The sequence below is a fragment of the Vespa velutina genome, chromosome 11 (genome assembly GCF_912470025.1).
Source record: "Vespa velutina chromosome 11, iVesVel2.1, whole genome shotgun sequence".
Lineage (NCBI taxonomy): Eukaryota > Metazoa > Arthropoda > Insecta > Hymenoptera > Vespidae > Vespa > Vespa velutina.
Window position 1 is genome coordinate 5,113,009 of NC_062198.1, and position 24,173 is coordinate 5,137,181.

Sequence of the window (24,173 nt, forward strand, 5' to 3'; positions counted from 1 at the left end):
GCGAACGATGCCAGGACTCGGAGAGAATTTCTTCATAAGCCCATGCAAATATCGAGCGACCGGCCGGCCGGTGCAACGAATCTCGAAGTATGTGTGTTATGCGTAATTGGGCGTCAGGGTTATCGTTTATGCCGATTAAATCTTACGGAAGATGTTGTGAGTTCTCTTTCATCGAGGAAGAATGTCGTCATATTTGATTATATTTTTCCCTTTCTTTTTCATTCGACTTGTTGTCGCTTTTTATTTATCTTTTTATTTATCTTTGGAGATGAAGTTTTAAGGTTTAAAAAACAAAAAACAAGAAAAAAAAAAAAACAAAAAGAAAAAAGAAAGAACATAGTAATACCCAAAGATTGTGAAGAAATAGTGAATGAGAGCTTTAACAATAAGACATCATCCGATATCATCTTGGACGACTTAAGATTCTTCTTCGCCTTAAACGAGACCAATCGATGTAGACGCGACAACATAGTTGAACGTAACGCGCCTCATAATCAGAGGAGTTATCAGGTTTTATGAACCTGTAACGTGAACGACGGAAGCCGCACTCAAGCTACATGCCAGTATCTGTCGTTCTCTGTCGGGTCGAACGAGCGATCAATTTGCAGTGCTCTCTCTCACTCTTTCTCCTTGCCTCTCTCTCTCTCTCTCTCTCTCTCTCTCTCTTTCTCTCTCCGGAGATAGAAAGATAGAGTGAGAAAGTGAATGAGTGAGAGATAGAGAGAGAGATGAAGAGAGAGAGAGAGAGATATATAGAACGACGCATACGACGCAACGACATAAATTGATTAGGCGAGCCGAGGATGGCCGGTCGTTCGCTCGTTCGTTCGTTCGTTCGTTCGTTCGTTCGTTCGTTCGTCCGTTCGTTCGTTCGTTCGTTCGTTCGTTCGTTCGCTCGCTCGCTCGCACTCTCGATCGTGGATAGAAAAATCCTGGGAACGAGACCCCCGCCAACAAGAGAGGCCCTAGCGAGCCAATGAAAATAAAAAGGATGTCAGATTGCCGCAGCGTCGGAAGTTACGGATTAAGTTAGGAAGTAGACAGTTAGTGTCGCTCAGGAGAGAGCGAGAGAGAGAGCGAGAGAGAGAGAGAGAGAGAGAGAGAGAGAGAGAGAGAGAGGAGCTGGAAGATCGGATCACAGAAAATATCGTCGAATAATATCCGAAGGCCTAACTGATAAAAATAGTTCCCGTGTGAAACTGGAGAAGCGACTCGAGAAACATTTCTTTTATAAACAATTTTACATATCTATTTCTATTGCGTGAAGAAATAAAAAGATTTTAGTGATTTCTTAAAATATCTGTGAGAAAATGTAAATATGTTGAATTTTGTGTGAATCAAAAGTCATATTTGATATGTAGCAGAGTTAGAAAAAAGAGATCAATGAAAGAAAGTGGATGAGCAAAAAGGATATTTCTCTTACCTTTATGTGTATGATAAATGGGAGTGAAAAAGAGAAATTGAGAGAGAGAGAGAGAGAGAGAGAGAGAGAGGGAAGGAGAGGCTAAAATGGGTTGGCAAGTTCGTCTCGCGTGCTGACCTTTTGAGGGTGGATGAGACGGCGGTATTACGTCCGAGGTAGAACCTTGACCCTGGAATCACAGTTCTGTTTGGGTTGGACGCTTTCATATCGAGCGCTTCCGTGTGGAGATATTATGACATCGAATCGAGAGGGAAACTCCGGGATGTGCATTCGTAAAAATATTACTAAGAACCGCATAAAAATATGAAAATTTCATTATTCCAATTATCTTGGTAATTAATGAATCGAATTCAGTTTTTACTTATTTTCTTAGCTAGTACAAATTATGTTGTTACATCCCCTCATTACAACTTCAAATTTCATAAAGCATTTCTTTCTCACGACATCTCAATGAAAGATTTTACTTGAAGTACGAATCCCTAATGTTTCACGATTACAAGGCAGTTAATGATACGCGGAGGGTGCAGCATTCCGCCCCTTAGCTGGCTTTTCTCATCCTTTTCCCCGCGTGAACAGGCGCGATCTTTCAGAAAGGAGAGAAAGAAAGAACAAGAAGAGGGACAGAAAGAGAGAAAGAGAAAAAGAGAGAGAGAGAGAGAAAGAGAGAGAGAGTGTTACGATAAAATGTAAACCAGCAGACTCGGTTGGAACCCTCAGTTGTGGAAAAGACCCTCCTCAGAGAACGGAACCCAGAGGTGCAAGGGTGCTGTGCGTTATGATTATTGTCAAGGTCAGGGTCACACCCAGCTATCTGGGTTAGGGAAATCCGTACCGTTTGAATATCAGAACGCTCGAACGTCTTGCTACCCCTCTCTATGAACAGTCAGCGGATTCAGGAAAACGTAAAAATCGATTCAGACACATACCATCTACTTTCTTTATACAATCGGAGATTTTCAGTTACAGTTTCTTCACGAGCTAAATATGTATCTCTGATTTCTTTCTATGAATAGCGTGACGACGTAGGGAAGCGGGCACCCTCGCCTCATGGCTCGTGCCACGTTTTCAGGTTTGTGGGGGAGTCTGCGTCATGAGCAGGGTCCTCGTGACTTTGGTTGGGGTTCCGAAAAAGATGGGAGACGTCCACTGATGCCTAATTATCTGAAAGCGTGGCACGCACCCTACTAGGGTTCCTCTTCCCTATTTTCCTTGGACACCTGGTTGTCATGTTTCGTCACAAGCAAAGAAGAAAAGAAACATTCCTTAAGATTGTTTTCCGCTAAGGAATCATTCAGTAAGTTTAATTTCTAATGTGATAATGATTTATAAAAATATCTTATGTGTAAGATTTATGAATACACAGATCATAAATTACATTGAATTATAATTCGTGTAGTGACTGGGAAATAATTAATAAATTCTTAGAATGTGTTCTTCTTAGTATATAGAAATTTCAATGGACGAAAACTGACCTATTGGTCATACCTTCACATCAAGAACGCTTACAGAACTGGGCTCGAAAAAAATAGCGGGACGTCACTGGCTTTCGTCCTCTTTCCCTTTTTTTTCTTCTTTTTTTTTTTTTCCTCGGACGACCAGCTCTTCTCCCTCATGTATCGTATTAAGATATCAAATGGCCAAATCCGGAATCCCCTTTTCAGGAACATCATGCACCAAAGCGTGGCGTTTCGGCTACCCTTTTCTGGTCGCAATGTATCGCTTGCCCTCACAGCTCCTGGAGGAGGCACAGAGACGGGGGTGGGCTTCGGGATCATGAATGAAATCCCTCTTGGAGGGTCGACCCTGGGGTGCCTGACCCTCCGTACTCATACCCATGTCGTACTTCTGGCCCAGAAGAGAACGACATTATATTCAAAACAATAACACGTCCACGTGGACGGGATACTATATGTCCAGTTGGATTTATCTTCGATTGATATACTTATTTGAAAGATATGTTTTTATTATAAGAAACAGTAGCGTTTGAAAGAAAGATAGCTGAATCTTTTCAGGTTAGAGAAACGACTGTCAAACGAGAGAGGGCCATGTGTTGTTTAGTTGAACTGTTTATCGTCAGCTAGCAAAGCTCTTGAACTGGAAGAAACGAAATGTTAAAATTATGGATAGACCATCCTTGTGTTAATACAACCCAATATCATTATTTTTCTAACTGGATAAGTATATTTTTCTGTCTTGGTTAGCGAATTTTCTATAATCAACCTGCACGGAAGATATTATGCGGGAAAATTCTATCCATTATAAAGAAATTAACAACCAATCGAAGTACTTCTTATCTTAACGACTCAGTTCTGGTGAATATGTTCTCGTTATTCTCGTACGTCACGAATAAGTTTTCACTGAATAAAGAAATTACGACGGGCTGTTCCTAATAATTTAACGTAATTTCTTCCTCATAAATAGCACCTGACGTAGAAAGATATTAAGTATTCCCCTTCTGTTTTAAAGGCACCTTACTTACACCTGCCCATCGAGTCACACGCTTCCCCCACTCTTTCCTTTTTCCACGCAATTCTCGATCGTCTCTCTCTCCCTCTCCCTTCCTCTTTCTCTCTCCCTCTCCCCTCCCCCTCCCTCCCTCTCTCTCTCTCTCTCTCTCTCCTTCTCTTTCTCTATTTTTTTTCTTTATTCCCTCTCTTTCTTCGTGCTTTACCTACTTTCACGAGTGTATGAACATACGAAGAAGCTTGCGTGCGAATTTCTAAGGGGGTGAAGGGTTCCATAAAATAAAGGAGACCGAAGGTCGAGCCCAATGGTCGAATGATATTCTATTATTGGCTGTAAAACTTGAAAACTGCTGTTTTGAAGAATCCTTTTCTTTTATTTTCTTCATGAGAAAGAGAATATTCATTGCAGGACGTATACGATTATACATTATTAATTATGTATAACAATATATATTATATACATTTCTGATTTTATAATATTTTTAAATTAATTCATACTTCGTATGAATTAGCGTTAAGAACTGCAAGGCACGGTATATACATTAAATATTATATATACATGCTTTCTAAGGATATAGTATTGTTTTTCCTTTTTCATTCCCAACTATCCAAATAGATTGCATAGTAAAGTCAATTATATGGGAAAATAGGGATTGCAAGAAAAAGGGAAAGGACAGAAGAAGAAGAAGGACAGAAGGGAAAGAAAGTATTTGTGTGATACCTATTTTTGGTGATAAAACGCGGAAGGAAGAAGGAACGATCTATAGGGGGTCCGTGGGTCGATTCGTGCGCTTCGCATGTTTAGCCACGGGGTTGTTTTGGTACAAGAATAAACCCTTGCTCTTTGCCTCTTTTCTCTGTATTCGTATGAATCTAGATTCGTACTGAAAAGAAAAATCATAATATTATTTACTAAAGGGAAAATGTCGATATAAGTTTTAGCCTGTTTAGCTATGATTACATTTAACATATAAAATATTCGAAGAGAATGACATTTACTTTTGATCTATACCGATCCGAAGAAAATCATTTAAAAAAGACATATCATTGTCTGTAGAATATATTGTATTTATTTGAATTATTATTATTATTTCTATTCCATTTCCTTTTGAATTTCACATAAGACTTGGTGTGTTATTATTTGCGCAATTAACGACAAGACTCTCACTTTGTTAAGCGTTATCGTAATGATCTCACATTATTTATTATATACATGTATACGGTTAACGAGTCCAGCGAAGGACATCAGGAAAATTTAGTAACGTCTACGTGGTTTAAGCTCGCGGGTAAAGCGATAAATAGTATAATGACGTAAATAGAGGGAGAGTTTTCTCTGTATATTGTATAGTAAAAGGGTATAGATACGGTCTGCCGTTGAAACTAGGTGGAACGTTCCAGCGGCGTAAACACGGAGTCTTGGGCCTTAGCGAAGACTCGTAGCGTGGTAGGAGAAGAGAAGTTGATGGTGGGATTGGGGGAGGGAGTGAAGCGGCGGACGGGGAGGGAGAAGAAAAAGCGAGGCGAGCATCCTGCGTGCTTTAAGGGCGTAGCCAGCGATCTTCGGCAGTGTAGGGTATATGTGTATCGTTTGGTTCACATGTAAGAAGGGACGCCCTTATGTCACGGGGTTGTTTGAATGCCAGCTGCGAGGCGCCCAAGCGAGACCGCGTCGGCCAAGTCCCGACGTATACAAGGAAACGTTATAAAAATAATTATTAAGGCTGTTACCGGTACGTACCAGTTCGATTAAATTTTTCTTTTTTTCTCTTTTTTTTTCTTTCTTTTTTTCTTTTTTTTTTTCTCTCCGACCTTCCTATGATATTTTTTCATTGCGTATTAGTCATATTGTCGTATATGCATATTATCGTATCATTCTACGAATATAATTTAAATAGAATATATAATAATACGCATTTATTGTATTGTCACGGGATCAACTACGACACGAAAGTCTTTCGATTAATAATATTTGTTTTGTGAGGGCTATACGATATATTCTAGTAAAAATAGATAAGAAAAAAAAAAAAATACCTACTTTTGCGTTACGCTTCCAGAATAATTTTGGAAGGCCAAATATCTGTAACGAATAGATCATCAATTTTGTTCAGCGATGCGGGGATAATTTGAAGTTATGACCTTTTCTTTACTCGACGTTACGGTGCAAGAGTCTAGGCGAGCAATAGAATCGATTCGTCGCGATTCCCCCAAATCAGCATTTTCAGCAGAAAGACAAGTTTTGGATCCTTTATTTTGAATCGTATCGATCGGAACGACTGAATCGTTATTAATTTTTCCATATTACTTGAACAATGTTCTGACTTTTTTTTTTTTGATTCAATAACTTCTGTTATTTTCATATCCTACCTTTTTTTTCTTTTTATTGATCCTTATCATCTACAATATTAGTAGTATTTCTTGGTGCTTAATTTTGATCATACCAAACATATAGAAATTAGGAATTTAAAATATATTTTTAGACATTTCGATTAATCAATCACTTAGCGCTTTATCGCGTTAAAGGTGATTCCAAGTTTTCATATGGCGCGCGTTCAACAACCTGTCCTTCGGATATACCATTTTCAACCGTCGCACTTCTAATGGGTGCAACGGCTCGTTCGGCCGCCGGCCATCTGTCGTAGAGTGAAAATGGTTTGTCGAAATTAAAGTCAGCTAAGCGAAAGTAAGAGAGATCTTCGTATAAGATATAAATATATTTCGGTTTTGTTATGTCATTTGAAATTTTTTGATATTTCGCAATTTTTGCGATTAGTGCGCCTTATCAAATAGTATGACAGTGGAATAACGTGGAAGAATACTGTAATGTGTTAAGCGAGAACTATGGTAAATTTTTAATTTTCTGAAACAGTACTCCTGCCACGAGGGTATTAAATTAATTTCAAAAGTTTGAGGACGATCACATATACGTTTTTAGGAAACACAATAAAATTCTGAAACTTTGTTCATTCCCAAGAAAAAATCCTACCGCAAGTTAACCGTTTCTCTTTTACCTGGTGCGTGTTCGCACTGTGATTATACTGAGTTTTTTTTACGTGTAACCGAAATTGTGCTAACCGCAGGTACCGCCGTCGGTTGCCATTATAAACGGATCGAAAGGAAGTTGGAATCAGTTATCGTCAAGGAGCTTTACTGTGTTAAAGAATATGACAGATCCTAATTTTATTATGTGATGAAAAAAAAAAACATGGCCGCAATTAATTTGATCAGCTGATGAGAGTAGAACATATGATTCAGGGATTTTACTTTCATAATAAAATTATTTTAATAATAATTCATATAGAAGTCTATTTGTTTCGATTATTGAACAAGCATGAGCTTTTTGGCAAAGTCGAAAGGAACCCACACGATGCGTTTGACACTTTTATCGCGTGCACGCTATTCGGGATATAGTGTATACAACGGATACGTTCAACACAAAGCAAGGAAAAGAGAGAGAGAGAGAGAGAGAGAGAGAGAGAGAGAGAAAGAGAGAGAAAAGAGGGGGAGGAAAGAGAAGGACGTTCGACGACGCGACACTAGCGAATCCTTTCATTGGCTGTGCGCGAGAAGTACGAACGGCGGCCTCTACGGAAATCCGGAATTTTTTTATTTTACATTCTTTCTCATTCACTCCTATTCGCCTCCTCCCACTACTTGTTCCAAACGACACTCCCACTCCCGTCAAAGTGGTCAATGTGATTCTTTCCTTTGATCAAACGTGTCTTCGCAAAAAGGAAAAAACGACAAATACAATATCATCTTTGATGGCAAACTTTAATTTTAACAGGAACATATATTTTGTATCAACTTCAGCAGCCCTTTTCTCCTTATCGTGAAATTCGCATCTGCCTGCTTATAGTTATGAGGTAGCGAAGCTATATTCGAAATATTTGAATTAGCTTATCGTCGGATCGCTGACAGCTGCCGGTGAGGCGTCGCGCGTGCTTCTAATTACTCGATCTAGATCGGTCGATCCTATGAAGATCTTGAATGGTTAATTTTTCGAATAACGAGCCTACCTTACTAATAGGAAACCATAAAAAAGGTTTCAAGTAAATGTTCCTTCAGAAAGAAAATCATTATCGATCAAGATCCTCAAATGTTAATTAACGTTCTTCTTATTACATAGATCATCACTGATCGATATCAATTTTTTTGTATGTTACTCGATAAGATCATTTTTAAGAATCGAATACAAAAGTACATTTATTTGCATTTCCATAAAATTATTTGTAAATTTGTTATTCTGGCTGATATTTCAAGAATACAATATTGATTTTTCATAACCTATAGAGAATTGTTTTGCATAAAAAGGGAATATTGGTTCATAAAGAAAAAAAAGTGAGAGCGTTGTTTGCGGTAGGCGCAAAATTCCGAGGATGAGAGACGGCCAGGACGTGGCAAAAATCGTTCGTATTTTTTAAGATCCCGACGTTGAGATAGTGTCGTCGGACCAGTTTGGCAGGCGCGGCACGCGTTTCGACGCGGCGTTTTTTAAATAATTCATAGGAGAAAGAGACGATCGGTGGTGAAGACCTGGGAGGGACAAAGATCTGGCGGAGGAGAAGGGGGAACCACGCATACGCATAAAGCGAACGAAAAATGTCGCTCCTCCACTGTGGAAGTGTCCTGAGAATTCCGAAAATTAAACCGAGTCTTGTGAGTAACTAAGTAAACCTAAATTTCTTCCTAAGTAAAAATTCCAAATTTAATTTATCGTTGATTATGATTCTTTTTCTACATTACCAACTGAGAAAAAAGCGCGGGAAATGTTTACAATTTAAAATTCGTCAGTTCCGAAATTCCGATAGATACTTTTTTCGGTTCGGGAGGTTTCAGGAAAGATATAAAAATAAAAATAAAAAAAAAAAAAAAATAAAAAAAAAATAAAGAACGGAAGAAATGTTAAACAATTTTCCTTTCGTAGAGATTGAAATCGCCTTATCGATGATGCCGTGGGTTTAGCGCATCTATTCGCACCGTGGAATTCCTACCGTCGTGGCATCACTCGAGGGGTGGAAGACGAGTTATGTGCGTCAGGAAAAGGACAAAGAGAGAATTTCTTTGCTTTCACGATTAATTACGCCCTCATTCCCGCCCCAAGTGCGGCTCTTTCAGCGATGCATCGTCGATATTGACATTTGCCTTGCTTACCTTTCTCTCTCATATCTTTTCTCTCTCTCTCTCTCTCTCTCTCTCTCTCTCTCTCCCCCCATAGACACAAATACACACACATACATATAGACATGTACATGCACCAGTCATTCTTCTTCTTCTGCATTCTTTTCAACGCAGAGGAATAGCAATCGGAGGGGTGGCAGAGGTAGTAGAAGAGAAGGTACACAGAAGAGAGAAAGATGTGCGAAAAAGGTGGCATGGGGGTGTGTGAAGGGAGAAAAAGTGAAAGAGATATATAGAAAGAGAGAGAGAGAGACAGAGAGAGAGAGAGAGAGAGAGAGAGAGAGAGAGAGAGACGTAGAGAAGGAAGGAAAGAGGAAAAGAGAGAAGGGAAAAAGCGGGAGAGTATTATACAGGGACACACCCCTATCTTTGAAGCGTGTACTTATCGACTGCACCGACTACTACGCTTCTTTTTCCTCCGTAGTTCATCAAGACAGACCGCTAAAGGAGAGCAGGTAGGTTGGTAGGTAAGGTAGGTTGGTAGGAATGCGTGTATAAGGGAATTAGACCATAATCGTCCACGCGTATGCCGCGAAGAAGGGGACGTTTAATTTTCCGCCTACCTTGGACCTCGATGTTCACTCGCTCGGGGTGCCACCTTCATGACATACGTTTTCTCTCTCTTTCTATCTATCTCTCTTTCCCTTTTATCTTATTGATTATTTCTCATTTTTTCTTATACTAGCTGATGATGCCCGTTAAAATGTATAGAAATTCACGTTTTATCTTCGATATCTTTATGTGTGTCAGAAATATTTTCCTTTTCGTCCTTTCTTATCAATATGTTTTATCGTGATGTAATCGTCATTCCTTTGAAATACATTTTGATCGCCTAATTAAAAGATCAAAAATGTTTATGATATTCGGGAGGTTTATAAATTAATTTAATTAAGAATAAATCGAACGAAAATAACTTTAAATATTTTATGGTCCTCACGTAAATGCAACCTGAAGGTGTTTCATTATCGCTGAAAGTAATTTAATTTTAGGAGTAACGGGCAAAAAAAAATCAATTTTGTTTTATTTCGTGAGCGCCTGCGCTTGAGTACTTCGTTCCTATTAAGTGGAGGATTATCTTTTGCAGGCTACGTCGGTAAGGAAGTTTCAGTTCTACAAACATTGAAAAACTTTACTAAGGCTAATAAATGTTACTTACGTCCGATGGTCGATGTCGTTTTGCGCCATCTACTGATATATTAGTACGTCGGTATGATATTTCGTTTTAGCAGAGACGATAATGTAGATTTCTGTAATAGTGGCATCAATATATAGAAAAAAGTCACAAATTTTAAAACGAAATAATTATTTCCAAAAGAACATGTCATTAAAATATATTTTTTAAAATATATTTTTTTGTTTTTTAATAAATATTTTTAATATTTATTGACGACTGACATGTTTTATGAGTAAATCGTTATTTTTATCGACCGAGTATTAGTATATTACGTGAGAACTGCCTTAATTTCAAAAGGTAAAGGCGCATGACCCACTATACAGTATATTATGCTATTAGAGGACTATTTACAAGATAGTAAAGAACTATTTTCTTCTACATTGCTATGAACAACAAAGTGATGATTATAATTAATGACGAAGTTCATGAAGATTACAGAAGAACTTTAATTCTTATAATCTACTTTTTTCTCAATATACATACATGCTAATTTAAAGTACTTTCTCGGTTAAGAGCTAATCTAATGCGTTGGCCCTGGAAGACTATACTTTTATTACTGGTTCTATTGGACTTAACGAGATCAATTGAGGCGATATGGTTGCCTTGATTTTACGATAGTACGTTTTAACGATAATGATCTAAAAGGCAACTGTACGTGATGTCACAGAAACAGGATCATTCGAGAACGTCGTATTAATTAGGCACGTCTTATTGTTTTTCAGCACCTATATCACCTACAGACAGGCGAGGGAGCGTTCAGGGAAAGAGGAAGAGGTCGAGGGAAAGGTACTACGAGGGTGAGTAAAATATTTTCATTTATATATATTTCTTTTTGAAGATAAAATATTTTATTTACGTGAAAAAAATTGCAGTTATATGAAATTTAAAGATTTATAAAAAATAATCCATGCATTTTAAATATCACGAGATCTATTTTTGAAGTACTAATTTTTGTTAAATTTACCCCGACTGTTCCCAAAGAGAATGAATTATATCTAGTAAAAACTTTTGTAATTTTAAGTACCATAATATATAACAAGAGGACTGTTTCCTCATAGTGATATATATGTATCTACAAGAAAAGAGACAAAAAAGAGAATATAGTATTTCAAAATGTGCGAAAGAAAAATTTTTAATCGAGCAAAGCTCTGTGCGATCTCGTTCGCGAGCTTTGAAAACAAGAGATGGTGGCGCGACGTAAAAAAAGAGATCGTCTGAGAGGGAGAAAAAGGCGAGACGGAAAGATAAAAAAGGCAATGCGCAAAGTGCGATTCCGTAAACGATGCTGTTCAGGAAACATGCTTTTAAGCGATTTTTCTTCTCTACAATCGTACTACCATATCACCTCCTCCCTTCGTCGCCCTTTTTAGAAATCTGTTTTTATAGCGTTCCTTATTTTTACCATATATTTTTTTATTATATTTTGTAAAAACACAAACAACATGAATATATAGATACATTTACTTTTACTTTTGATTTAAACTATTTTTGAATTTTTTAAATTATACTAATACTTGATTTTTCGATTGTATAAATCTTTCACAAATGTTATATTTTAAATAATGAAATGTTATATTTTAAATATAACAAAATTACTCTTGTGTCTTTAAAATGGTGGAAATGAAAAATTTAAAATGCGCGCTATTCGATTTTGAAAAAAAAAGAGAAAAAAAAATTAAAATTCTTAAAAAGAATATAATGAAAAATTTATGTGCTAACGTCGATTTGTTTCTCGTAAATCTCTTGGACGTGGCTGTACAGAGTTTGAGAACTGATATTAAGCAAGATGGTATTGATCGACGTGTAGTGCGCCTGTCTGCGCTCCACCGCCATGTTTAAAATTGTCCTGCTTAAGCCTCCTAGTGGTTAAACCTGCAACTATACTCCGGCTATCTCATTGCATTTCCTAACTAAATCTCTACGAAGCTATCAACACTTTTTTATGTTCTTGATTTACGCATTACTACTTGATCATCTTAAATACTCTTCATTTACAGCTTATCATTAAATATATTTTCTACTTATTATTCATTGTAGTTGTATCACCGACAGTTTATATTTTAAATACGTATACGTTAATTAATATATAAAGGGCTATAAAGTGAATAAAATTTTATACGATTCAAAAGTATAATGAATATAATTCATATTTTTTTTTTGTTCAATAGCTTAAAAATAATAAGGAAATAAAAATAAATAAAACATTTCTTTATCTAAGAAATATATATAAAGGAGTTTAGCGCATTCAGAATTTAACGATTTCTTTGGTTTTTTACCGGTTGGTCTATCGATTCCTGCGAAGAAATAGTGTACATACATACATATGTACTAGTACCTATATCATTCGAACACTTTCGTGACGAAGTGTTATTTTACTTTTTTTCTTTTCTTTTCTCTTTTTTTTTTTTTTTTTTTTTTTTCATTTTCTTTTTTCATATATCAGGTAACAAGACATCTGCTAATCGATAAAGGTCTGTCGTGACATGTTAGTTTCTATGAAAAGTTTTTTGCCCTATTACGTATAAATATTATTTTAACATTTTGATACTCGCTGCTACCATATTTGTCATTTGTCAATATAACTTATGGCCGGAAACTTATTAAATGGGTTTTTTCTTATCTATAATTATGTACATTAATATATTTTAGGACAGTGATGTTTTTAGTGGTAACTATTACCTATGTTAGGTAAAATTATAAGAATTATACTGGAAAAATAATCAGTCTTTTATAACACACACACACACATGTATGTAGGAGTATTTCGAATGAACGAAAAATGGTTAAGATTACATGAAAGAATTGTCGGTTAGCAAGAGTTTTTTGAGCGAATTATGCGATCGTTAAGGCGTTAATGACAAAATTATTATTCATTCATTTATATCAAATATAAAGGATTAGAAAATTTTTAATTAAGTTTGAAAATGAAAAATTCTAATAATATTTTCTGTTTTAAATCTCTGGTATAACCTATTGAATTAATTAAATGCATTAACCCTAAGGAAAGTTATGAACATCTAATGGGAGTATCCTAAAGATATATAGTAATCTTGTTTTTTTTTTTCTTCTCCTTCTCTCGTTATGATATACACGTACGATCACCATGGTGTCGACGGGAGTTAAATTGCATTAGGCAGGTATAAGAGGGGGTTGAGAAGGGTGGACGACAACGGGGTGGTTGAGTAGAAACGGTAGAGGTGGGTTGGACCACGCCATCTTGAACTCGTGAACAATGTGTCGCTTTATGGGCTCCTCTGACGAAAAACGGAGATAAATCTGCCGACAAATATTGATTGTTTGAATTTTAAATAAAATTACTAATATCCTTTTTCTATCTTTTTCTTGAAATTTTCCTAAAATGAAATTTTTTAATAAACGTCGATGAAATTTTTTTTATCTGCTGCGTTATGGTGTATTCAGAAAAGAAGAGAAAAAAGTTAAATGATTGCTTATCACAACCGATATCTATTATCGAGTAAATTTAGAGGCATTTATGTTACAAAATCTGTCTCTTCCTCTTCTTCTCTCTGCCTATCTCCCTCATTCGCGAACGATTAATGAGATTTTAATTACCAACCGATGACATCATAAATTGCGAACCATTAAGTTTCCACCCGTTATCGAAAATCCGTTCACCGTTTATCATCCTTTATAACATCGTCGAATCTCCCACCTACATACATATTTCCTATCTTTCCTATCCAAATAGTAGTAACCTATGACCTTTCTAACTATTCTCTCAAATCTCTCGTTTACATTCATCATCTTAAAGGAAAAAGAAGAAAAAGAAAATTCAAAAAAACTTAATTGAGTTTCGTTCAGGGACTGCTCCGGGGCCTTCCAGTTATCTAATCTATTGACGTATAGATAAGATAATTTCGGCGCTTTTTCATTCTGCTCACAGCGTCACCAAAGATAAATAAAGTCCCTATTTTTTTATTAATACTCGTAATTTTTCCTATACATTCAAATTATTTGAAATTTTATTATCTTTATCTGAAATCTTTATCTTTGTACAGTACGTGCTTAATATGCAATAAATACGCGCAAATACGCTAAATTCAATTCCTAAAATAATGGATAATTGTGATTCAATGTTAATACTTGTTTTATGTCTGTCTAAAAATTACATATGTATGTATATATCAGGATCAAAGATCATGATCGTACTCTTTTGTGATCGAAATACTAAAATAATGCTGATAGATTTCACAATGTGAATTGTTGATGAATGAAATGTTAATTGGATTCTTAAAAAGTCTTTTCTTGGTAATGACTAGCAAATAAAAAGTACGATAGAAATTTTCTCTTTTTTTTTTTTTTTTTTTTTTTTTTTTTTTTTATTTTTTTCTTTTTTACTTTTTCAAAGATAATCTCACTTTTCTCTAAAGACTTGCTCGAAATATTATCTACTTTGAAGAATTACTCCAAGCAATATATAGGTACATTACTTTGTAGAGGTGAACGACTAGCCACTAAAGGGTTACTCGGTTTCCTAGAAAGAGGGTTAGCACAGAGCGAATTCGAGAGCAGCTAAAAGGGTGTTATTCGCCAGTGGCAACGCGCTCGGCAACTTGTTGCAGCGACGTTAATAAACGAAGTCCCGAGGAATCATCTCGTTTGAAGGATATCCGGTTCGATCCTTTACCTCCGTATATTCCAGTCACGGAAAGCGAGCCACTTAAGAGAATGAGATAGGAAGGGGAGGTATTAGAATGGGAAGGAAAATTTTATCGTCCCTCAACATCACGTCTTATCACTTTACATTTCATTTCTTGCTACTCAATAAAACTACTATCAGACTGAATACAAACGATACTACATATTTATTTTAAAGATAAACTTTTTTGATCCTACCTTTTTCATTATTAATTGTTTACGATCAGCATGAAAATGATTTGCTATCATTTTAATCATAAAAAAGAAATCTTATCTAAATACAATTTTCGATTGCAAAGAATGCAATCGAAAAAAATCTTGAAACCCATTGAAAGAAATATGATCGTAAAGATCCTAAGGTGTTTTCTAAAAGTGCGCTTAGAATCGACAACGACAATGACGACGACGACAACAACAACAACAACAACAACAACAACAACAACAACAATAACAACAACATTCACAAAGAAAGATTGATGCCGTCCGTAAGTATTGTCGTCGGGAACGTAAGAGTCGGAGACGGTCGGCATCGATGCGTCTCTCGCGGAAACGGAAGGAGTGGGAGCATGGGTATAGGTGGATGATAGTGGGGAGAAATGACGACCGGGTAGAGGGGTATAGTAGTAGTAGGTTGAAAGCAGAGAGAAGAGAGAGGGTTTCGACCGCGTCCCTTCGAAGCTGTGGCTGGATGATGCGGGGTGAGATGGCGAGGACTATCCAAGAGGAAACGTTGCTGAGAGGGGATAGAGAAGCGCGAGTCGTTGTGTCTAGAATACCAACCTTCACTGAGAAGATGTTTACAGTGGCGCGCAAAAGTTTGCCAGCTAGTTAGGCTGTTGGCTATATCATGGAAAAGAAAAGTCAAAAAAAAAAAAAAGAAAAAAAAAAAAGAAAAAAAAAAAAGGAAAAAAGAAAAAAAAAATCGAGTAAATTTTTAGTTAATACATTTTTTCTCCAATTTTAATGAATAGAGAGTAGACTGTTAAAAATCTAATAGGAAGATGTCGTTGCAATTTCTTTTTTTTTTTTAATCGAAAACATTAATTGAAATACAGTAATTTTTGCATGCCACTGTATGTATCGGAAGAAACGAAAAGCGAGGGTGTGTATAGGTAAAAGAGAGTATTCTGGAGAAGTGGGAGTCATGCTGGATGAGGATGAGGAGGAGATGGTGGAGGAGGTGATAAAGGAGTGGGGGATTGCAGTCAGCGGGAGTAGAGGTTTAATGGTGGGGAGAAGGCTGAACGGAGAAAGACGATGGGGAGTCCGGTGCGAGGGAGAGCGAAAGGTTAGCGACACGAAAAGGCACGAACGTTTCCGAGGCGCGCGTGACGCGAGGTTATAGCTCGGTGAAGAAGCAACGCGGAGGCGCGCACTTGACGCTACTCTAGTGGCTAGCTTTGTGTGGCCGAGAACGACGTGACCGTGTCCGTACTAAGCGCGAGTATATAGTATACCTTTGTAAAGTCACGAATAGAGGGGGAAAATAGCGCGGGAAGATATCTACTGAAATATATAGAAAGAAAAACAAAAGAAGCAAAGAAAAAAGGTAAACGGAGCAGAAATATTATCTAAGACGGTCTACGTTTTCCTTTTTTTCCTTTTTCTTCTTTTTTTTTCTTTTTTTTTTCTTTTTTTTCTTTTTTCTTTTTTTTTTTTTTCTTTTTTTTTTCACTTTCTTGCAACCTCACGTGTAACGTGAGAGAGAGAGAGAGAGAGAGGGGGAGAGAGAGGGAGAGAGAGAGATGGGGGTAGGGGGAAGCGAGAGATAGAGAAAGGGAGAGAGACAGAGACAGAGATAGATAGATAGATAGATAGATAGATAGATAGATAGATAGATAGAGATAGATAGAGACCCGCAGCGTCAGCGCGGGAGGTCGATTTCCGTTCGAGTCAAAACGCGCGCGGGTAATACAAAAAAGTTTCTCCTCCTTCTTGTATCTTATTTTTCTCGTCTCCTTGACGTTGTCCGGACTATTTTCTTGGACGATTTGGGTGTGGCGCGGAGAATACGAGAATCTCGACGCGCGTCATGAGCGCTAAAATCGAGAAAGAGAGACGAAGATAGAAAGTACATAGTCGAAATGTTGGAACGCGTGGAAGAAGGAAGATAGAACGTGTGAGTGTGCGCTTAACGTGCATTGGAAGGTTCTCCCGAGGAGAGGAGAAGGCTTGGAGTGGGAGTGCTGGGAGTGGTGGGGAAAGGGGAAAAGATCGACGAAGAGAAACGAGGAGATAGAGAACAGTCCCGCGGCTGTTTTTTGGCGGTGAACGATCCGCGAGTGTGTGTGGGTGCTCGTCGACTAGCCACGATCGATTTTTATCGGTGGTCAGTGTACATGAAGCTCATTCTTCAAAAAGGAAGAAAGAGAAAGAGAGATAGATAATAAGATATCCATATCTTTATATTTCGCGAAAATATTTCGAAGAACAAAGTGAAATTTTGTTATTTTCTATTTGAACGAGACCGAGAAAAGGTAGGCTTTTTCTCTTTTATTTTTCCTCTATTATTTCTATTCGGAGTAATATATCGTTACACGTGATTTCGTCGATCTTCGTCGATCTTTTTCTCGATGGAGCAGAATGACGAAAGGATATTGACTCGTAATCAGATATATCTGGGAACGAAATTGACATCTTTTTGTATCAAATTGTATAACTTTTGGATTTTTTTCTTTAATTGACATAGATCAAATAACGAGAAAGAATTGAATGGGCGGGAAATCTTAATGGGCTGTATTACAATGAATATTAGTTAATACGATATATCGTTGAAGAAGAAATGAAGAAGTCAATGATAAAATTGTTTTAAATCGAGAAAAGTATTTTTAAAAAAGGAAAATCGTGCGGAAAATCTCAAGCGACGCGCTTGAAGTTGTTCGAACGGCATCCGCCGGTTCTTCAATCGTAAGACGCGGAAAATCAAGAACTTCGTTTAAAATTTTATCCGATTACAAATATTATGTTATATTTATTGTTATGAATATATGTAAATACGATCAAGAGATATTGCTTTTTATTTTTATAGATTATTTATTAGATTCTTCGGATAGATTCTCAATTAAATCTATCGTAATATTCATCGGTCATAACTTTCATGTTTTTTCTTTTTTTTTAAACGTATCCGTGTTTTTCAATACAATTTTGATTAATTGCTATTTGGAGCATGAAACACGATGAAAAGAAATTATTTCAAATCGACCGGGAGAAGAAAAAATCGCGCGTTGATCAGCGTTACACAGCCGACATCGTTCACATGTTGTTTACTACACCTCTTAACGAAGCTTCCCTTCCGTTTTCACGCTCGAAAACATCTCGGTTTATTGAAGCTTCAACCATCGCACGAGATGGCCCTACTCTTGATTTTTTTTTTTTTTTTAAATAAAAATAATCCCCAGCCATTTATCTCATCCCTTTTCTTCATTCTACCCTAACGTCGACAATTTTGTTCTTTCTTTCTTCCTTTTTTTTTTTTTCTTTTCTCCGACGTTCTTCTATCTCTTTCTTTCTCGTTTCTTTTTTCCTTTATCGAAGCCAAACGCGAAACACTCGCGCGAAACTTCGTTGGTTGCGTAACCGCTCTATCGCGGAATTCAGGTCAAGTCTCGTATTCTCTCTGTACTGTTGCTAAAGCGAGTCGCCTCGCAAAATATCTGTTGATGATTATGAATGGGACTTAAAGGTTTCTATAATGACGATATAACGCATGTTCGTTCGTTCGTTCGTTCTCGGGTTAAGGAAAAATTATTTCAAAGGTACAATTTGATAACACGTCACGTACGAGTTACGTGCGTTAAAGTATATTTCAAAAAGTGCGTGCGTTTGGCGCGCAAAAAGAGGGAAGAGAGTGAGAGAGAAAGATATAGAGGGAGCCGGTGAAGCTCGTTTTGGCTTAAATCGACGGAATGTGAATCATCGCGAGTGGAATGACCGGAGGTAAGCTGAAATCGGCGGCTAGAGAGCGGTCGTTGCCCAGAGGCCACGCGTTTCAACGCTCTCATGAATTGACACGTTGCTATTACTATGGTTAATATATCTTTCTTTTCATTTCTTTTTTTTCCCTTCCAGTTACTTTCTCTTTCTCTTTTTCTTTATATGTATTTTTATCTGTTCTGTTTGTTTCTCTCTCTCTCTCTCTCTCATTTCTTCCTACATATTTCCACATACTATCTTACGATAGCTAAACGAAATTTCGTCAGGAATAGACGAGATGGACCTTGAATCTCCACGGGAATACAAAACGAAAGACGCCATATATAATTAACCGACATTTTATGAGAGTAGGGGCTGTGAGCGTATGGCCGATCCTGGATGGGTATTTATATCGGTCCCATACGTGCCTCTAGGTTTTAACATTGACGAACAGTCATCTATGTGTTTCCTTTTCATGAGAACCATTCACAAAAATTGAAATTTGTATTACGTTATATTTTTTGCAATTGCTTGGTAAAATTGCTTAGATTTTTTTTGTTCGTTTACACATTATTAGATTAATTGGAATATTCACTTAATTAATTATAAGTTCTGTCCACAGATTTGTATTTCCCGCGCTTTACTAAATTCTAAGGATATTTGCTTTCACGTGCGTTAAGCTTAGGGTTAGGGTGCATCCTAACAAAGCACTGTTGTAGTAAGTCGTGGAACGATCGTCAGTGGCAGACATTAACGTCCGAATAATTGGCCACGTGATCGACCACGTGGTTCTCTTGCGTAATGGATTCCCTTTCTAACCGGTAGCCACGAATCTCTCGGCCATAGATTCCACGTCATGTATTTTTACCTGCCGATAGAAGAGGAAAAATTTTTCGAAAAGGAAAATGAAAAGGAAAATGATCCATTATGACATGTATTATATTTTCTCAACGATGATCGACGTTTCAAAAGAAATCTTTTTTTTTGATGAAAATGGATCTAGTACTCAATATGTTCGAGAATATTGAAAGATAAATTTTTCAATCGACATGTAGTAAAAGAGAAGATATTTTCTTTTACAAAGAAAGAAAAAGAGAGAGAGAGAGAGAGATAGAGGGAGAGAGAGAATTGGATCAATGTGATTTACCAATGAACTACCAACGATAGATGCAATAAAATGGCTGAACTATCATTGTCCCTATTTTCTGAGATATATAAAATCATTAACCGTACGTAATGCGATTTTTACATTTTGAAAAGGTGCTCAGAAGAGCGTAAGGCACCCTGGTATAAATATTCTCATGACGAAGCGAATCGTTCGCGATTTAAAAAGGAACGAAATAAGAGAACGCATTATCTTTTCAATAACCATGCTCGTTAGGTACCATCGACTTCGGCTTCCGCGTAATTTCGATCTCCATTGTTGGCAAGATTGTGATACACATCTACAGGCACACATCTATAGAAACATACATATGTACGTTATGACGGATTTATCCTTGAAAGATCGACCATCCGCTCAAACCATCCTTTTTAATGATCATTATACGCAATAGATCGTTTATTCGTCGATTTATTTTTGTGATTTATGGATACGCAATATAATGGGGGATCAATCTTATTAACAAAATCATAAATCAAAACCGATCTATCATTGTTTTATATTCATTTATGGTATTTACGGATTGAAAAAAGAAAAAGAAAAAAACAAAGGGAAAAAAAGAAAGGAAAAAAAAGGAAACAAGTAACAACGTAAGATTCGATGAAAAATATTTAACAAATAATTTAATTGTTGTTGCAAACTTATTATGCAATGGAAAGAAAGACAAACAAAAATACGTTGTATTAGATTTATTAAAAGAAGAAAAAAAAGTAAGCAGAAAGAAAAAATGATTTAATGAATTTCCACGCTCAAGTTCGGTCATTAAAAACAGGATGCGCTTTTGCTTGTCTTTGCCATTAAAGAGCCGTTGCTGTCTACGCGGTTTGGACAAAGGAGAGAGAAGTCCCTTTTTTCTTCTTTTCTTTCTCCCTCTTTCTCTCTCTCTCTCTCTCTCTCTCTCTCTCTTTCTTTTTCTCTCTTTTTGCCTCGCATGAGTTTTTCTACGGCCTCCAGCGGATTTATTTCCGACGAGATCGTCCGAAAAATGAGCTCGTAAACGAGCATGCACGTCGGTCGTTATAGCGCGCTGTACTCCGTGGCCGTTAGAAAAATGAACGAACCTGTGCGTCGCGTTGTTTTAAATGAAATGGCCAAAAGGTGCTCCGTTTTGAGGCATCCTTCTTTTTTTATTTTTCCATTTTGTCTTGAAAAAAAAAAAAAAGAAAAAGAAAAGAAAAGAAAAGAAAAGAAAACTCGACTTTAATTCTTCCAAGATCATGATTATGAAAAGTGATATTTTGAAAAGTCATATTTTTTAATGATTTACGAACGAATGGTATACTATATGAGATTTGAAACGTGTGTAGAATTTTATGGAAAATAATTTAAGTATTAAATTCATAAGATAAACAAAAAGATAACCTTCGTATAGATGAAATTACATTCGGGGACGTAGGAAGAATATTCTTGAGAATTCTCCACAGCGAAGTATATACGAATAATCGATGAAATTATGGTGGTAATAACCGGCTAGAGTTCAGCCTGTGGTCATTGTCCCTCGTATGAGACAAGGACAAACCGAAGGTTTGAGCTTTTACCACGACTACGTCGAGTAACGTCGTTTGTGTCATTCGTCGAAACTCATCTTCGACGGGGGAGATCGATGAGTATTTAATGTACAATTCGCGACAAGTCCATTGAGTCTTCTTTTTTGCTGTTAAGAAGTAAAAGTTAGTGATCTGGTGGGGGTGAAAGAGAAAGATATATATGTATGTGTGTGTGTGTGTGTGTGTGTGTGTATAAAGAGAGAGAGGGAGAGAGAGAGAGAAAGAGAGAGACAGTGAAAAAAATTACATTTACGCGAGTTATATAGCTGGGCATGGACAATAAAATATTGCGTCGCGTCGTTTCGTAATGTCTCCCATAAATTGCTTCTCCTTCCTCCATTCGGTATCATTCTTTTATCGGTAGAAAACAAATAATGACTTTCCTGCCCATCGTAATCGCACGATAAGTCAAATCCGACCGAGTTACTGTTCCCGTAATGCTTAGTCGTATCGATATTATATTTCATTTTACAAAACATATTTCATTAAATAAGATGTCAGTTTAATTCGACGACAAGTTTTATAGGTCGGTACATTATTTATCATTATTTTTATGTGATCACGTCCCGCGAAATTCTATGATAATAATAACAACAACAACGACGACAACGAAGTTTAATTCATTTCGATAAAGAAAGTTTTCATCTCGTTTGGAAGGCTGCCTTTCACGTGACGGTTTGAGAGCAGGGAATAAGGAAAGACTATTTATAACTTTGGCTGGCTTGAAAAAGCACCGATTAAAGTTCGCGATAAAAGACGACGGGAGAGAGAGAGAGAGAGAGAGAGAGAGAGAGAGAGAGAGAGAGAGAGAGAGAGAGAGAAAAAAAAAGAGAAAAAGAGAGAGAGAGAGAAAGCGTCGAGATTTTCAAGAAGTCGATTTACCGTGAAAGAACATGGACTCCAAGGTAGTGAACGTGTGTCATTTTAAAATTATTCGTCATTTCAATCTCATCAATCGCATAACAAACGGATGAGTCTGTGAAGTTGAGGCTGCTATTCGAAGATAGTGTGAAAAGAAGTTGTGTCAGTTCGTTACGACGATATAATGAGTCCTATTCTATTATTATATCTGTCATTTATTATTATTTAAATTTCTTGTTTTTTTTTTTTTTTTTTTTTTTTTTTTTTTTTTATAAATTACGACTAGAGATTAATGGATCAATTTTTAATTATATTTACTTAGTTAAACCGTAGCTTGTTTCTTTCGTGAGATATTTCTTAATGACATATTATATTTTTTTATATATATATATATATATATATATATTGAAATGATCGAGCACGTCCGGTCATACGTCGCAACTCGATTTATGTAAATAAAATATCTCAGCGGGTGACAGAGCAATCGGTAGGCAAATACGATTCTCTCCTGTGGGCTTAGCGTGGGCCCAAGACCTTGCCTATTTATAAATCCGATATGCAGTCTTCGTATTTGTGAGTTGTGTACTCTATCGTAAAATACACGGAGTTGAGAATGAAAGAGAGGAGAGGGTAAGATCGAATACTTGTATGATGCACGTGCGAGAGAAAATTAATAGCTGTCGATTTCTACATATATGTTATGTTGATGTGTTTCTCACCGTTAGTTCGAAGCCATATTTTCATATACCTTCGCGACTGTACTCCGATCGTATTATTAATATCGGAATAAATAATGTTTCCTTCACGAGATAATGAGCTTATATAATTATATGCATGCACGTTATTATATAAACTAGGTTCCATATTCTATTCAAGGTAAGATTATCATCGATTTTGTTCCATCTTTTTCAAACTATATTTTAGTCGTTTATCACATTCTTTTATTACGTTGTTAAACAGACAAATATCTATTTGAACGACGCTTATAATTGATTACTCATTTTAAATGTAACGATTAGATAAAAGTGTGTGCCTTTTTCGGGATGAAAAAGTTGCATCCATATGGGTTTTTTTTTTTCTTTGTGAAGAACAAATGAAAAGAAATTATAATGAATTTTCATTATATTAATGATTCGATTTACAATGTATGCGATATAGTTTTGATTTTGACGTGTACCGCAACCTTCGTCATGATCATAGAATTTACGAAACGAAGAATGAAAATTAGGAGAAGGAAGAAGAAGGAGAAGAAAAAGAACTAGAAGAAAGGGGAAGGGGTCATGCTTTAGTAGGAACGACGATGTTCGTTCAACCAGTTGGACTATGGAAACAGTTTCAGCCGCCTCGGCCTACTTAGGCCATGTAGCTATTTTTAGCATTAGGGTCACACCAGCGTATACTCAGTTCTCGTACCAGCATCCTTTTCTTCCTTCATTTCCGAAGATAAATATATGTATACGTCATTTCTAGTTTGTGTCGTGATGGTACGAAGATGAAACACAGTATTAGAAATTATTCGATGCAACTCTCCCACGTAGAAAAACATTCCTTTTTGTTCAGACTTCTAGCGTTGATTTACTGTAATTTTTATCTTAGAGTAAGATGCCAGTAAGAAATGTAGTTTTTAATATGTGTAGTTTCTTATTATTTATTGCGTAGTTTCTAAGATGATGTTCGATTAAATTTATTGTTTTCAATTTAATACTTGTAAAAGTTAACGCTTTAAATAAATTTATTTGAAATTTCAATAAAATCCTATATTTATATTGATATACATATTTAAAATTTACGA

The 24,173-nt window shown here is 36.5% G+C and overlaps 1 protein-coding gene across 1 annotated transcript in view; it reads left to right on the forward strand.

Annotated features, from left to right (window-relative positions):
- Positions 1-24,173, forward strand: part of LOC124952807 (DNA N6-methyl adenine demethylase) — a 65,726-nt gene that overhangs the window by 20,863 nt on the left and 20,690 nt on the right. Inside the window, exon 2 of the mRNA XM_047503245.1 lies at positions 10,963-11,037. Within this exon, the coding sequence (XP_047359201.1) occupies positions 10,963-11,037 (75 nt within the window). The remainder of the gene's footprint in view (positions 1-10,962; positions 11,038-24,173) is intronic.